Raw genomic sequence first — 16,316 nt, forward strand, 5'->3', positions numbered from 1 at the left:
AATGTCCAAATTGGAGAAAGCTATAAAAGACCGCTCGGTCAATTTAGAGAAACCAAGCAGAGGAGGGAAAAGACACAGAAGTAGAGGAGGGAAAAGAAAAGGCGAAAACTCGCGGGATAGAAAAGAGGGAAAAGACACTGAATCATTTTGTTTTATTTGAATTACACCTTTCCAATTTTTAAAATGTGTTTCTTCAAATTCGAATTTAATTTTCAAATAAATTGTTTTCTTTTTTCGTGTCTCTTCTTCCTCCTTATGTCGGAGGAGAGGACTATAGATATTCCATGCATGTGAGGGGGGTTGGGGGTGCTTTTCACACGTGAGCGCTGAACCGGGCGCGAGCGCGGGGGTATGTGTACTTGTACTTGTACTTGTGATGCACTGAATCATTTTGTTTTATTCGAATTACACCTTTCCAATTTTTAAAACATGTCTCTTCAAATCCGAATTTAATTTTCAAATAAATTGTTTTCTTTTTTCATGTCTCTTCTTCCTCCTTATGCCTCTTGAGAACAGTGAGGACACATTTGTGTCCATTCGGATCTGAGAGCACTTTATAAGAAGAGTGTTGGCCGACCTAGTCTACACACACATGTGTTCTTTGAATGGCCAGATGAACAAACAGAGACAAACAGTGAGGACACATTTCCCAGGGGGCAGATTTCTTTTTCTTTTATGATGGAAGTGTTCTTCTGAATGGCCAAGGGGCTTATGCGTTTGTGTCTTTCCATCTCTGGTTCCTTTGTGGCAACAGTAGGAAGGAAAGCTCAGGTTGCTGGGTCGGTTCTGCAGACGGAACTTTGTGCGATCGAGGCTGCTGTTTCTTCTGCGTTGGACAGGCATCTTAAAAAAATTTTAGTCTCTTCTGATAATCTCTTAGTTGTTAACCTTTTAAGTTCTAGGATTGTGGATGTTGGCCCAGATGTAGCGTGTGGTGGAATCTTCGAGCTTCTGAATTCGGTTTCTCCAAATTCCTGAAATGGGTTGCTCCAAAATTCCAATTGAGTTCCCCCCAAAATCCAGTTTTTGAATGGGGTTCACCCGAAAAGCCAATTTCTGAATCCGACCTCTCTACAGACGCCGAACCAGAAGAGGTCTTCGCTGAAACTTTTGTTTCTAAGAAAGTGCTCTCGGTCAGAATTGGATTTTGGCGGAGCCTGGCCGGAGCTGAGCAGAAAACCTTGAGCGGTTAGAGGATTTCAGCAAGGGGGCGAAGAAGCGATGCCTCATTGCTTCTCGAAGAACCCAAACGCTTAAACCCCCCTTTTTTCAGGGTTTAAGGTTTACCGGAAAGTGTAAAGTACTGCGGGTGTATCATAAAACATAAATCAGAAATTATATTGGAATTTTTTTAACCGTCAGATTGGAATCTCATGATATCTCATAAACGGAATATTGGTTTTGATCAATCGGGACCATGTCGTAAGCCTGTATTGCCAACGCTGTAACCTTGAGGTGCGTACTGCGCTCCACCTTCCCGCTCTAAGCCCGAATAAATCAAGATGACTCTTTCTTCTCTCGGGTCTAAAATCTGAATCAATGGAAGAAAGCTTCTGCAAATCCAGAGATGGGCCGTACAGAGTTCTTGAATTCTACAGTGGCATTGGAGGCATGGTTCGATGCAAAACTATAGCTCCTTCAGAAAAACAAACGTTAAAAAACCGCTCTCTTTAGGGTTTTTACTGTTCCGTTTTGTTTTGTACAGAGATATTCGATCATGAAAGCTGGAGTTTCAGCTATCATGGTGGAAGCATTCGACATAAACGACAAAGCAAACGATGTCTACGAATACAATTTCGGTCATCGCCCATATCAGGTTTTTGCCATCTCTTACTTTGTTGGTGGATGATTTGACACTGTAGTTTAAGTAAACAGGACTTAGGATTTTCAGATTCGAACAAACTAACTTCTATGAGCCATCAGAATTGAAGATTTTACAATGTTTAGTATGCATATTGATACTTGAAATTTTAGTAAATCAATGGACTCTGCGTGTCTCTGAGCGAGTGGCAATCAAACAAAATATTACAAACCAGCCACAAATAGGATGGTCTTTCAGAAGCAAAGACGAAGTCATCTCAAGGGGTTATCAATATATTGAAAAGATATCGTGTCTGATAATTCTAAACGTGGTCCCCAAAAGATTTGACTATCATTCCAATATTCCATAGCCTTGTCCAAAATCTCCAAAATAACTCTGTGGTCATGAGTCTCTACTAGATTTTGAAGCTTGGAAATTCCCGGAGACTAGAGAAGTCACCAATAAAACATAAAAAGAACACAACCCAGAATTCCTGTTCTTTGCTCCCCTGAATCTGCATGCCACATCCTTCAGCTGCACAGGAACATCTGATCAGAACGGACAGCATGCATCCTGTTCCTGCACATTCCAACTTCGGTTCTCTCTCAAATTGCACCATATATTTTTATTTATAAAAACTGGAGGGAGACAGACCAACCATCATAATTATGTACATGCACAGATGACAGAACATTGGATAAAGAGTTAGAGATGGTATTCAGTTGGTTTAGATAACCAGCATCAGGAAGGGAAAGCAATATCCTCTGAATATTATCCATGGGAGTGGGATTAAAGTGCTGAAAGATCTTGTCACTAAGAATTGCCATGTTTGTGATCATATTCAACAATGGAGATATGGAGGTTTAGGAAAAAGAGGTAGGAGTTTTTGGAATCTTATTCTTCATGCGGTTTTATGTGGTTTATGCAAAGAGCAAAATATGCGTTTTTTTTTTTTTTTTTTGACAATAAGAGCAGATCTCTATTCTGTAGAGGAGTTAAAGAATCACATTCTCAGTCTGTGTATTTTGTGGGCTTCAAGCTGTGAGGATTTCAAGGGCTTCAGTGTGGACCTCTTAAGCCGGAATTTGATTCCCACCCTGTACTCCTCCCCTCCTGTACAGGCAAGACACTCCCTAGTCAGTACAACAACTTTGGTGCTCATTGGGAAACCCGGGGCCAGCTGGAGTGGGGGGTGTGTTCATATCCAACATAAGTGATATTCTTTGGGTCTTCAGTGGACAGCAAGTTCAACTACTGCAGAGGTGTTGGCCATTCTCACAGGTCTCTGTATAGCAAAGCAACTTGGTTTAAGATCCTTTAGGATTGAGGGAGACTCAGCCAATACGGCTAATTGGATGCTGTCAAAGGGGGAAGGCCTGTGGCAGTTGGATCACTACCTAAATGAGGCTAGAGACCTGGCTTCTAGTTTGTTGGCTGTCACAACCTGGATTCCCAGAGAACTGAATATTTTGTCAGATATGTTAACAAAATTAGGTGTAAACAGAGATTTTTATGTACAGCAGTAATATGATGTCTTGATTTGGTAGGCACTGTTATTTCTGTATAGCCCTTTTACTTATACTATACAACATCTTGTTATCTTTCTTCAAAAAAAGGTAGAAAGATGGCCAGCTTAGTTTGAGTATTTTCCTCCATCTAATTTCTTGATTGAAACTTGAAGACAAATCACTTAAAAAAGTGCATGATGAACAAACAGAGTACCTCCAACTCCCAGTTCTGTTTTTTTTTTTTTTTTCCAGCATAAGCTCCCAAAAGACTAGGAATAATATGAGAGGTAGTCTTCACCATGTATTTGTTTAATCATGGCAATGACAGGATACTGTTCCAGTTGCATGTGTCTATTGAAAATAGATCAGGCACCTCCATGTGCCTTCTCTTTCCCAATGGATGATAAACTATACCATTTCTTTCAGCGGCCAGGATATTTGAATTTGCAAACATTGAAATTCTATTTCCATATGTCTACCACCAATATGCCTTATCATATGGCACATCACAATTGGGCAGGCCTGCCTTTACTGTGGAAGAGTTATTAATTATATTTCTTACCCTCAAGAGAGCAACATGAAAGCAAGTATTTACTGCTGGGAACCCTTACTGAAGGAATATTCTCCACCGTCAAAATTTCCAACTCAATTTTGCAATCAGTACTTTATTCAATTCCATACTCCTAAATATGGAACCCCAATGCTTTTTGGTTACCCTCACATGCACCTTGCATTGTCCCCACCCTGGAGTCCTTCAACTGACCAAATAATCTCACTAGTGACTACTGGGATACAGAAAAAAAAAGTATCTTGTTCTCAAAAAAATAAAAATAAAAAAACAAAGAAGAAAAGAGAACTTTCATTCAGTGTTTTAAAAGGCATGTCTAGTCACAAGCAAGGCTCATTTTGTGTGGTGCGCCTTGCCTGAACCCAGGTATGTTTCACTCAGTTGCTATTCTTTAGTGAACTAAAACATTTAATTTGTTGTTGGATATGTAATTTACTATATTGTAGGTTGTAACCATGATGCTTAGAGTTTAAACAGTTTAACCTATCTAGGACTTGAAGGGGAGCTATTGCCTGGTAGAACAGTAAAATCTCTGGCTGAAAGGCATGAGAATATTGGTTAGAGTCTGAGAGAGGCCACTCCATAGCCGGTCTATGCATCCCAAGACTCCAAATAGCTAGGACCAACATTGTGTAATGGCCTTTCTAGCCTATGTCAGATTTAAAAGTACAAGGCTACAACCTTTCTTTTAATAATATGAGACTCTAACCTATTAAGCGAATATATTATTTGAAATATTTTATTTCTTTCAGAATTAAGATTTGCATACTCTTGTACATTAATTTTTTTATATTGTTTTCATTTTCAAAATTGGCGCCTCACTTCATTCACAACAAGCACACCTTGCCTTGTGCCTCATGCCTCAGTCTCCAAGAACCACTTGCACTTTTAGCTGTGCTTCTTGCTTTTAAAACACCACTTTCATTTAATCCTTACTACATACCCAAAACACTAGTTACCCTTCATCCTAGTCCCCCCCCCAAAAAAAAAAAAAAAAAAAACACTTTTCACAATTTCACTTGACCTAAGAAACCACACTAACCTTCAATTAGGAGACTAGCTTTTATATCTAAGAGACCTGCTGTTCTCTCTTAATGGATTTAGGATTAATACTAATGAAGGGACCTATAGTTTTTGTCTTCTTTACTACCAATAAAAAAAAGTTTTATTTCCTTTTCTCTATCTCCGTCTTAGGAATATTACTAAAACACAAGGACATAAAGACGGAACAAATATACTGCTGAAAGTTAATGAAACTCACCAATTTTAAATGTCAGTGTCGGTGGAAATGTAGGTTGCCCAAATATAGGAAACATGTTGGAAATATTGTAAAATATGCAAAGAATAGAGAATGATATATTTTTATTGGTAAATTATTATCTTGTTCCAAATCATTAAACAAAGCTAAGAAACTAATGTTATAGACAAAAGAATATGTTTTAAAGTTGTCCTGTAAATCTTAAGATTCAAAACTTAATGATGGAATGAGTTAAAGCAAAATTTAAACTCAGAAAATGGAAATGGAAATGGTTGTAATAGATCAATCAATGATTAAAAGGTGCGCACAGGCGAGGTGCATTTTAGGGTATACCCCCTATTTTCTAATGCTGTTCATTCATTCATCCTAATAAAATATCTTCTTAAAAGGCAATTAAAATTACAAAATCATTATTTTTTATGTGAGAATTAAGAATTTAAGACCCTAACATGGACTTGTTCAGGCTTGCTCGAAGGTTGTGGTACAAAGGTGACCTGTAGAATCAAGAATGCAATATGTTTTACATCACATTAGCTACTTGAAGTAATGCATTTGAGGAAAAAAAGAGATTGTGGGTTTTACATGCTTGACTATGCTTTATATGTTTGATTTGTATTTTTAAATTTTCATTTGAATACTCATTACATGTTATGCTTATGTATTTTAATTTTAGATAATAGTTTTTTTAAAACATTTATTTTAAAATTTAAGTTTATGTTTTTTTATTAATATTATGTTTAATATTTTTTGATTTTTTATTTATCAGTTTTTTTTTTGACTTTTTTTGGCATTGTTTTGAATTTTCTAACTTTTTTGTTTTTATTTTTTGTATTTTTGCGCATTGCTTCAAAAAGGCACGCACCTCACCTTGTGCCTCAGGCACAAATTGGCCCTTGCTCCTTTTTTGTGCCATGTGCTTTTAAAACATTGAGATCAACCAAATAATGCAAGGTGCCAAGCAGCTGGTTGGTAAAGTCTCCTGCTGGTCGTAGCGGAGACTTGGGATCAAGTCCCGCTTGCACCTGGGTTGGGGAATGTGCTACCCCGTTGTGTAGCCCTTCAAAAGAAATAAAAAATAGATCAACCAAATAATCTATTACACAATACACACACACACACCAAAAAAAAACTACTATTTAACTTCATGTTTGAAATGAATATTGAGCTAGCTCAAAGTGGTAATCATGTAAGTTAGGCAGGCAATAACATTGTTACTCCACATATCTCCAATCCTGTCACCAACTCATGTTTTTTTTTTAAATTGTTAACAGTTGAAACTTTTCATTAGTATAAACAGTAATGTACAAAGATTAAGAAAGGGGTAAGGTTACCACAAAGAATACAAATTCACAGATAAGCCCAATAAAAATGTTCCCTATTAACCCTTTGTCTAGCTAGAGAATCTGCTAGTCCATTTGCCTCCCTTGGGACCCATTGATACATCACTGTTATTCCTCTCAGAAACCATAAGATCTTCTTAACCCCTTCTCGGTACAACCATGCTGCTTTCTTTACATCCTTTATCCAACTAATCACCACTTGAGAATCTCCTACAATCAGCCTTTCCATGTTTAGCTCTTTTGCTTTTTGACCCCCACACAGGACAGCAAGCAGTTTGGCTCTAATGGAGTCCCCTAACTCAATAGGGCCTGAAAAATGGCTGATATATTCCTTTCTCTCTCTCTAAAGACTCCCTCAATGCTTCGAGGGTCAGGATTGCTGAGACTGCTTCCATGAAAATTAAGTTTGATAAAGCTTTCCAAGGGCAGTGTCCAAGGTTTGATGATTTTCTCTTTTCTGGTAGATGAAGTGGCCACTTCCCTCCAATTTCTTTTTATATCATCGACACTCGATAGTACAGGGTGAAGACAGATCCAAAGATTTGACCCAATGTATCATCCTTATTTGGATGCAGTCCATAAGAGCTTCCAAATGTCTTTTCTCTTCCTTAAAGATTTTTGCATTTCTTTCTTCCCAAACGGTCCAAAGCACAGCAGCCCTAGTGCACTTCCATAAAACTTTTCTTTACTTCCTTGGCCATCTGAAAGTTGCACCTGCAAACAAAGTCTCCAAACTTGTAGGTAAAGTCCACCTGCAACCAGAAAGAGAGAAGCACCAATTTCAAATAGAGGTAACAAAGGGACAAGAGGTAGAGAGGTGTTCAGCAGTTTCACCATTTGCCTTGCAGAGTATGCAGCATTTTGGGGACGAACATACATTTTTTCTTCCTTTTTGTGAAATATCCAGAGTATTGATTCTTTCATGATATATGATATATCCCCCAACAGAAAGCCTCTATTTTTAATGTTTTACACCAAACCTCATGCACAGGGAAGGAGGACCCACCAGAACCATGTTAAACCAAAGACTGGAAAAAGGAAGCAGAAGAGAAGGACCCTCTAGTGTCGGTGGTCCAAACTCTCTCATTAGAGGAGATGAGGGGATCAACAATGACAGGCTTTAGGATTTGAAGTAAATTAGTGACCTTACAACATAAGTTGGTGTACTGTCACCAATTTATGTTGTAATACTATCTCTTGTACTCCTTATAGTGCTGGTAGTGTTCACTGGGAGATATGTTGATTCCAATAAAATTTCATGCCCATGGTAGTGAAAATGGGAACTATCTCTTGTACTCCTCATAGTACTGGTAGTGTTCATTGGGGAATATGTCGATTCCGGTAAATTTCATGTTGCTACCCATGGAAATGGAAATATGTCATGGAAATATTAGGGAATTTAGGGACATTTTAAACCATGCCCATGATATGAAAATGCTACTATTCTTACTGTTCACTATACTGAAAGGAGAAAAAAAAGGTCTCTATCCCTTCTCTCTTTTAGAAGAAGAAAGAATGAATTATGTAAGAAAGTAGGGTTCATATTGGAGTACATAGAATGAGGTTCATATAGAAGAAGAATGCATAAATGAATTAATGAATCATGTGAAAAAAATTCTTTCCAACACAATTTTCCACCAGTGTTTTATTCCTTTACCAAAAGAATATTCCCCATCCCTTTTTTTTGTGAAAATTCTCCATCCCATATTTTAGTTTATTTTACTGTATTGGATTCATTTTATGTAGTTTCATGGTGTAAAGTTTTCTTCGTAATTTTGAGTTGCTACTTTGATAGCAGTACAAATTGCTTGTTCTCTATCCAAGGATTCACTTTTGCTTGGGATTTTGGACTTCTAGAAAGTAAATGGATGAATTGTCAAGGTTAACTTCTATTTAATACTTAATATGTAGGAAGGTAGCAGATATAACTTGTGTAGTTGAGTGTAGGGCAATATTCAAAGCATGACTGCTGCTGAGCTGGACAAATATGAGGCAGATGTGTGGCTGCTCTCTCCTCCATGCCAACCATACACACGGCAAGGTTCACCCCTAAAATCTGTGTGTTATTTTTTATTTTCACGGGATCAATTAGCTTTATTTCACCATGAAAAATTTATTTTAAATTTCCCCTTTCTTCGCCATATTGAAATGGTTAAAATTTTCTTTTTAGGTCTCCAGAAGGATTCTGATGATGCCCGAGCATCCTCCTTTCTTAAGATTCTTGAACTTATGCCACAGACATCACAACTTCCCATCATGCTGTTTGTAGAGAATGTGGTTGGGTTCGAGGTCCACTGCACATAATTTTGCATTCTAGACTTGGTTTTGTATGGATTTTTTTTTTAATATCATAGGAAATTGTGTCTCTGGTGAAGATTCTGATTTTCATATCCTTCATCTCCAGAAATCTGATACACACAAGCGCATGATTGAGATGTTGGCAGAAACAGGTTTCATTACACAGGAGTTTATTTTGAGTCCATTGCAGTTTGGTGTGCCATATTCTAGACCTCGATATTTTTGCCTGGTAGACTCCCTCTCTTATTGTTGCTTTACCTAATTACTTGTTACAGTTTTTTCCTTTTCAATATTGTATACATGAAGTACATACCCTGGATAGTGAAATATGTAAATTGAGCTCATTGTTAAATCTTTCAACAGGGACAGATGTTCAACTCATGGTTGCGAAACCGCTAAGGCGAGGCTAGGCAGCAGGGGAGTGCCTTGTTGCCCAGGCCACTAGGTGCCCACCTAAGCAATTGGTTTTTATATAAAAACCTTCTTAATTTATCTTTTTTCTAGTTTTTTTTATGGGCAACTTGTTTTCCTAGTTGAAGTAGCAAGTTAGCAACAAGCAAACGTTGAAGGTGATCTTGAACAAACATAAAAATTAAAGGTAGAGTAGACACAACATAACCTATAATTATCAAAAAAATGCATAACCTATAAAAAAGTAGAGGATGAGACTTTATTCTATTAGTGAAAGGGGATATAAATAGAACATCTATGTGTTTATGTTTGTAATAAATCAATCTGATGGTGGAAGGTGATTTGATGTTGGTTATCGGCTGTCTGCAGAAGGAAGAGATGGGATTTTGGAAGTTCTTAAATGAGAAAAAGAAATTTAGACAGTTGACCCAGGACATGGAAATTAAGTTTCAGTGGCTTAAGAGAAGTGCAAATTCTTTTGTTGACTCACTTGCCAAACAAGGGGTGGGAAGAGCTAGTCTTTTTTTGGCATTGTTGTAATATGAATATTAATCTCAGGGAGAGTTAAGAGATTTTACCCCTCCCTCCTTTCTATTGTACTTCATGCATTTTGTTTTTTGTCTTTAATAAAAGTTCTGTCAATTATCCAAAAAGAACAAAAAAAATCAATGAATGTAGAAAACAAACAAAAACATGAAGTGTGAAGACCCTGCTTTATTGAATTGCCGAGAAACATAAATGGAGGTTGTCATAGTTGGAAAGATGGAGAGGAGTGGCCAGAGTGAAAAGGGATAAAACAAATGAAAGGATAGAGTCCCCGATTTGACAGAGAGAGAGATGATGCTTTATTTTGTTTACATAAATTGAGAGAGAAATAGAAAAAAAGGCTTCTTATGACAAATACCATGATGACAGTTACTAGTTAAAGCCCTATTACCACAATTAATTCATTACTTTCTTTTTCTGTTGTGGTTTACCCCTAACCAGTTTTATGATTCTCTAAATTGAAAAGTGATTTATTGTGATGGCCTTTTACACCCTTTACCTTTTCCATACAATACAATATGGTTCAGCTGTAGACACCTGGGTGAGGCATAAGATAAGGCAACCCCCCCCCCCCCCCCCCCCGAAAAAAAAAAAAGCCTTATCACCTAGGTGGGTGCCTAGGCCTCGCCTTGACAACTATGGTTCAACTGTGAACTCTTGGATTATATTACATTTTAGTAAAAATTATGTTAGACATTGTATATCCAAATATTGCATTTTATTCTCGGGTCCTATTGGTCTAGGAGGTTCCACTAGAGCTGAAATGTTTTCTGTACTTTGTGGTTCAAATAGAAAAAGAGTTAAATGTGAGAAGGCTGATTGTTGAAAGGGATTCTCAAGTGGTGGTAAGTTGGATAAAGAATGAAAAGAAGGTAGCCTGGACTTATATTGAGAAGTGTTGAAGAAGACCAATTGGTTATTAAGGGGAATGACAGTAATTTTTCAGTGGGTTCCTAGTGATGTTATGGGTTGGCAGATTCATTAGCAAGGCAAGGGGTAAATAGGGAACAATTGTATTGGGCTCATTTGTAATGACTGTATCTTAGGGGTAATTTTACCCCTTTGGGTCCTCTTTCTAAATCTTTGTTTATATTAATGAAATGATACCCTGTTAACTAGAGAGAGAGAGAGAGAGAGAGAGAGAGAGAGAGTTGGTTTAAAAAGTATCAAGAACCATCAGGGCTAGAATGTATAGCATGAGGTAACCAAGTTGGGGCAGTACAAGTAATATGGTTGTCCATGATTCGCTTGAGAACACAAGTAAATACCAATATGATTGTTTTCTTTGGTATTAGCAGTATTAGAGAACCAGACTGGTCTGGTCAGTCAGACCGGAAAGCTGTGGCCTGGTCCACCTGCCAGTTCAGTCATGCCCAAAAAACTGGTCAAGACCATTGGATTAGTTGATCCAACCGAAGAATCAGTCAGCCAGTCCTGCTTTCATTAAACTGGCTGTTTTTTTCCTTTTTATTTTACCTGATATGCAAACTTTCGGAGGCCATAACTTTGCACTCAGTTGTTCGATTCGGGTGATCTTTTTTATTTTTTATTTTGGGTAATTTTTTCGCGATCTACAACAACGTGTTCCAAGGCACCTTGCCCCACTGTTTTTGCCAAAAAAAGATGCCTTTTTTGGCCTCAAATCTATATGTTGTCATATAACGATGCCATGGTTGACCGGATTGACCGGCTGGTTGAACCAGTGAATCATAACCCAGAGGAGAAAACAGTTCTATCTCTGGTCCGGTTCTCTGGACATTGGGTATTAGAATAGTTGGATCAGTACAAGTTAGTAGGGACTTGGGTGGGACTGGGTGAACTGGTTTTTGTGTTCTTTTATTTGTTTTATAGAATTCAATTTCTGGTTATTAAAAATAAAAAAAAGGAAATAAACAAAGAAGAAGGATCTAAAGGTGAAAGCGTTTTGTGATATTATTGAACATTTTGTTTCTCCTTTATTTTCATTGATAAATAGACACATTGGTTCTAACTTTTCCTTCATGAATATGAATTTGAAATTTTTTTTTGTGGAAACAGGCAAAAAGAAAGCCTTCGTCTTTTCAAAACCCACACTTCAATAACCAACTTCTTTGGACTCCTGGCCCAATACTAGGGCATGATCATAATAGTCATATTTGTATGGATGAACATGATCAATCAGATGAAAGACTGGATAAGTTGCTCCAATCTTGTGAACCAATACAGAACTTCCTTGAACCCAAGAATTCTATATTTCAGTCAGAGGGATCAGAAGCAGATGTCTTCAACAATTCCAATTTTGCTGCAAAGGTAGATGGACAAAATTGTTTAGGCACTAGCTCCTTAAACCAATATATTGTGCCATTGAGCTTAATTGAGAGGTGGGGCAGTGCTATGGGTATCCTTATTTTTTCTTTTTTAACATTTAACTTGGTTTCTTTTTCCTTCTGCCATTACAAAGTATGCTACTAAATCATTTTTCATTTTATCATGTCCTTTCTCTCCCTCCCCCCCCCCCCCCTATTGTTGAGTTATTTTATCAACTCCTATGGAATCCTTGACAGTGATACAGATATTGTTTACCCTGATTCCAGGCGTTGTTGTTGTTTTACAAAGAGCTACCATAGATATGTGAAGGGTACTGGATCCCTTTTGGCAACAGTCCAAGTAGGATTATTGTTTTGACATTCCCACTGTTTGTTTTATATTTATGCATATTATGATTTTGCCATATATACAGGAAAAAGGTTTCCTAATTTGGTGAAGTAGAGAGCTTTCCTGCTTAACCTAACTTCTGCCACTTGGAGGGGTCTTGTGGCTGATCCAGATATCAAATGAGGGACCCACTAGATTAACCACATGTTCTACCCCATCTATAGCAGCCTTATACCACCTTTATCAGAGTTTCACCCAATCAATATTAACAGACCATGCTTTCAATTTTTTTAATTAACAGAAAAGTTGTCCATAAAGAAGGCCCATTTTGAACTAGTATTAAGGTCTTTTAGGTCAAATTTTTTCATGAATTGTTTAGACTCCTTCACTGAATAATCCAATTAGTTGATCAGTTGATCTTCTCCCATATTTTCCAATGCCAATTGGAACTATAGGTTCTCATTTGGCAGGCCATAATGGTTAAATATAGAGAGCCTAGACTGTGGTATGCTGTATATCTGAAAGAGTTTTCCTATAAAGAGACAGGAGCATTGGAAGATTGTAAAGATTTCACAATAGCATTTCTGTAAATGTGTCAGAGTTGTCTGGAAGTGGCACTGACCAATTGATGATACTGTCTAATCATTGACTTTTTTTCTAAGTTTTCTAAAATCTGATGGCCTTTTTTACTTCCTAAAGAATGTGGTAGATTGGATATTTTCTTGTCTACACTTTAACATTGGTAGGCCAACAGGTTGTTGGTTATGCTGAAGATGGGTTCACCCAATATTAGTCCCAGTTATCCAGGGTCTTGAGAGGGGTGGACTGGATATTGGATAAGGACCTATCCTTAGGCATTTTTTGCATAAAGTGGCTTCTCAGACTTCAACCTATGTTCTCACACTTGTCAGACCAAGATTTTACCATTGCACTAGGCAATGGCATTAAGACAAGATAAATTTTGGTATACAGTTCTAGTCTTTTACAATTTACCATACGAGTACTTCATGTACATGTCAGTACACTTGTTTTATCAAAACGATTACGAGTTTCTTCTTAAGTTATGAACAATGTCTTCTTAGTTGCTTCCATCAGTTATGGTAGTTAATGTTAACGATAACCCACAGCCAGAAAAGAGGGGGAAATTGTCTTCCTTGAAGGAGCAGTGCCTCAGATACTTCACTCCTAGGGAGGTAATTGTTTTTCACATTATGTATTTGGTTTCTGTAGTCATTGTCTTATTAGTTTCACTGATATAGATCCAGAAATGGAAGCTTACATCCTATAATCTCCAGGTGGCCAACCTGCATTCTTTCCCGGATGACTTCCAATTTCCACAGCACATAAGCCTTAGACAACGGTATGCCATGTTCTTGTTATAGACCTTGAGCTTAAACAGTATGCTATCTTTAGGAGAAACACCTGTGGGTCATACTTTTCTCCTTTTTATTTTCTTTTTTATTTCTTTACTCTGGACTCAATAGATGACACCAATATGCTTTTCCCATTTATATTTTGCTTCCATATCCTTCCAGCAAAAGAAATTAAAAAAAAATGTAGACAATTTAAGTTTACTTTCATTTTCCAAAAAACTCTACACAACTGTACCTGGTATTACCGTATTAGTTTCATGACCATGCTTTTCTCCCAACCTAGCTGTGAATATGTAATTCCATCTCAAGTATAATGGTGTTAATTGGTTGAGAAATGACCTCCCCAACATGTCATAAATGGTAACCTCTAGATTTTAGATGGTTTACTGTCAAGATTCCAAGGACAACAACCATGCAAGGCTTCTACTTTATGAGGGATAGAATTACTCCAAAAGCCTCTAAATGGAAATTGTTCAACCTGATTTCTGATCAAAGAATCATAGGGTTCACTGTAAATCTTCTATCCTCCTTCCACCACCCAGCATCATCTTTGAATCAGGCTGGATCTATACTGCTTCTAATTTGCTGAGACCCTTAAAGTTTAATCTCTATAATCTTGGACAGATGTTACATAACCTGCCAAGCAAACACTATTCATCTTCTGAAAATCTCACTTTAGACCCATCCCCCACTAAAAATTTTGAAATCCAACAGAAAAGAGAATTGAACTTCATGATACCTTCCACAAGCATACCCAATATAATGATGATACCTCTGATCTTGAATCCCACCCAAATCTCACAATCCCATATTTATTCACCACTATTCTCCTACATAGACTTCCCCTTCCTCCCCAAATCCCGGAGCCACTTTTGCAAAAAGGCTTTGTTCATGATTTAGTCCTAAAACCCAACCCTCCAAATTTTTTATGCGTTTAAAACACTTTCCCATTTAACAAGATTCAACTTTTTCCCCTTCTCCCCATCCCATAAAAGGTTGCTTTGCATTTTATCAATCTGATTTGCCATTAGGATGGAAATTTTAGGCAAGATGGATAATATGTTGGCAGAGTTACATATACCTGTACACCTATAATACCCACCAATTAGGTCCAATTCCTAGCAGATTCTAAATATATGGACCCAATTTGGACTTGGTAATGATCATATCCATTTTTTTATATTTAACAGTATCCTGTTTCTTGTCTGCAGATATGCTTTGTTGGGGAACAGCTTAAGTGTAGCAGTAGTTGCGCCCTTATTTCGTTATCTTTTTTCTGATCCATCATAATCATGGATGAAGGTAATTAGAGGAAGAAGATTACAGCAGTCTTGCCTTAGCTCTTTCAGGGCGAGAAAGATCATACTTGTGAACTCTATATTGCTGCTCTTTGGTGCTGTACCCCGAGGACTGAGGCTCGACTATAAAACTCACTTGTCGATCTGCATGCATGGACTTTTTTTATCTACTATAACTTACAACTTCTGCTCATTTATGCTGCTCACATGAGATTTATATATTATCATCTACTAAACCGATTTTCTTATCAAGGTTCAAAGTATCGGTACTCTTTTTTTATACTTATTTTTTTATTTTTTTCTGAAACCGGTTCAGGGGGCCAGTTTAGGGCTCCTCCACCCCCTGAACCGGTCAGACCCCGATACACCCACTATAGGGGCATATTGGAGGGGTCCTGGAATGATATGTATTGGCTGATACATGTCGATACTTTGAACCTTGTTTCTTATGACTTAAATGTAGGAGCAAGCCATAGAATACCCTTTTTCATCTCGTTTGTTACATGACACTGGTTTGATAGAAACATGTAAATTTTTATAAAAGCATAATTCTATTCAAATAAAACACACACATCCGAAATATTCAATTTTTAAGAGATGCATTTGGATGCGCATGGATAGTGGAAAAATTAAGATGTACATTAGTACCATAAATGAAGTATGTATATACATAAAAAACACATTGAAACATAGTTAAGGAAATATTGAAAATTGATGTAATTAAATGTGTTGGCTGAAAACGGTATGATTCTTGTTAATATTCATAAATATATAAATTTGAATAGCCAGTTGGCTGAATGGCTCTAGCTTTCAAGAAGAGATTATGTTCAGAGGTAAAATTCCAACTCTAGAATTTTGTATAAAAAAAAGAAAAAAGAAACGAACTCGTACAATTTTGAAGAGGTAAAGCATGGTGTAGTGATGGGTTTGTTGTCTTCCAACCTACAAATGTGGGTGTTAATCTTGTTGGATTTTAATACCTTAAAAAATTATAGCATTTATTTGAATTCAAAAAAAAAAATAATAATAGAGCATCAATCGGTACTTGTTAGATATGGTCTAGTACTAATTGATACTTGAGATACATGTGGAATTAAGTCATTTTGTCCATGTGGCATGCAAAAACCAATACGTATCAGCGCTACGAGTCTGGCTTCAGTCAGGGCAAAGCCCGTTCCAACAGCTTTTACAGTCTTGTGTTGGGAATATCTCTCCAGTTATGTGATTTTTTTTATGGAGATATTCTCAATGCAAGGTTGCAAGGGGCTGCTCGAAGGGTGC

General features: G+C 37.2%; 1 protein-coding gene across 9 annotated transcripts; it reads left to right on the top strand.

Annotated features, from left to right (window-relative positions):
- Positions 1 to 1,012: 1,012 nt before the first annotated feature.
- Positions 1,013 to 15,287, top strand: DNMT2 (DNA methyltransferase-2). 9 transcript variants are annotated; one of them, XM_088899268.1, is made up of 10 exons: positions 1,013 to 1,614; positions 1,706 to 1,816; positions 8,423 to 8,516; positions 8,646 to 8,764; positions 8,880 to 9,002; positions 11,768 to 12,107; positions 12,282 to 12,376; positions 13,447 to 13,557; positions 13,660 to 13,724; positions 14,949 to 15,287. In XM_088899268.1, exons 1-10 carry the CDS (start codon positions 1,540 to 1,542, stop codon positions 15,025 to 15,027), a joined length of 1,212 nt encoding a protein of 403 aa, XP_088755394.1. In that variant the 5' UTR covers positions 1,013 to 1,539; the 3' UTR covers positions 15,028 to 15,287. The 9 variants fall into 9 exon arrangements, with proteins under 9 accessions (XP_088755394.1, XP_010254325.1, XP_088755395.1 ...); XM_010256023.3 differs by having other exon boundaries at positions 13,492 to 13,557; XM_088899269.1 differs by having other exon boundaries at positions 8,646 to 8,752.
- Positions 15,288 to 16,316: the final 1,029 nt, after the last annotated feature.

The sequence above is a fragment of the Nelumbo nucifera genome, chromosome 2 (genome assembly GCF_055504915.1).
Source record: "Nelumbo nucifera cultivar China Antique chromosome 2, China Antique-T2T, whole genome shotgun sequence".
NCBI classification, from domain to species: domain Eukaryota; kingdom Viridiplantae; phylum Streptophyta; class Magnoliopsida; order Proteales; family Nelumbonaceae; genus Nelumbo; species Nelumbo nucifera.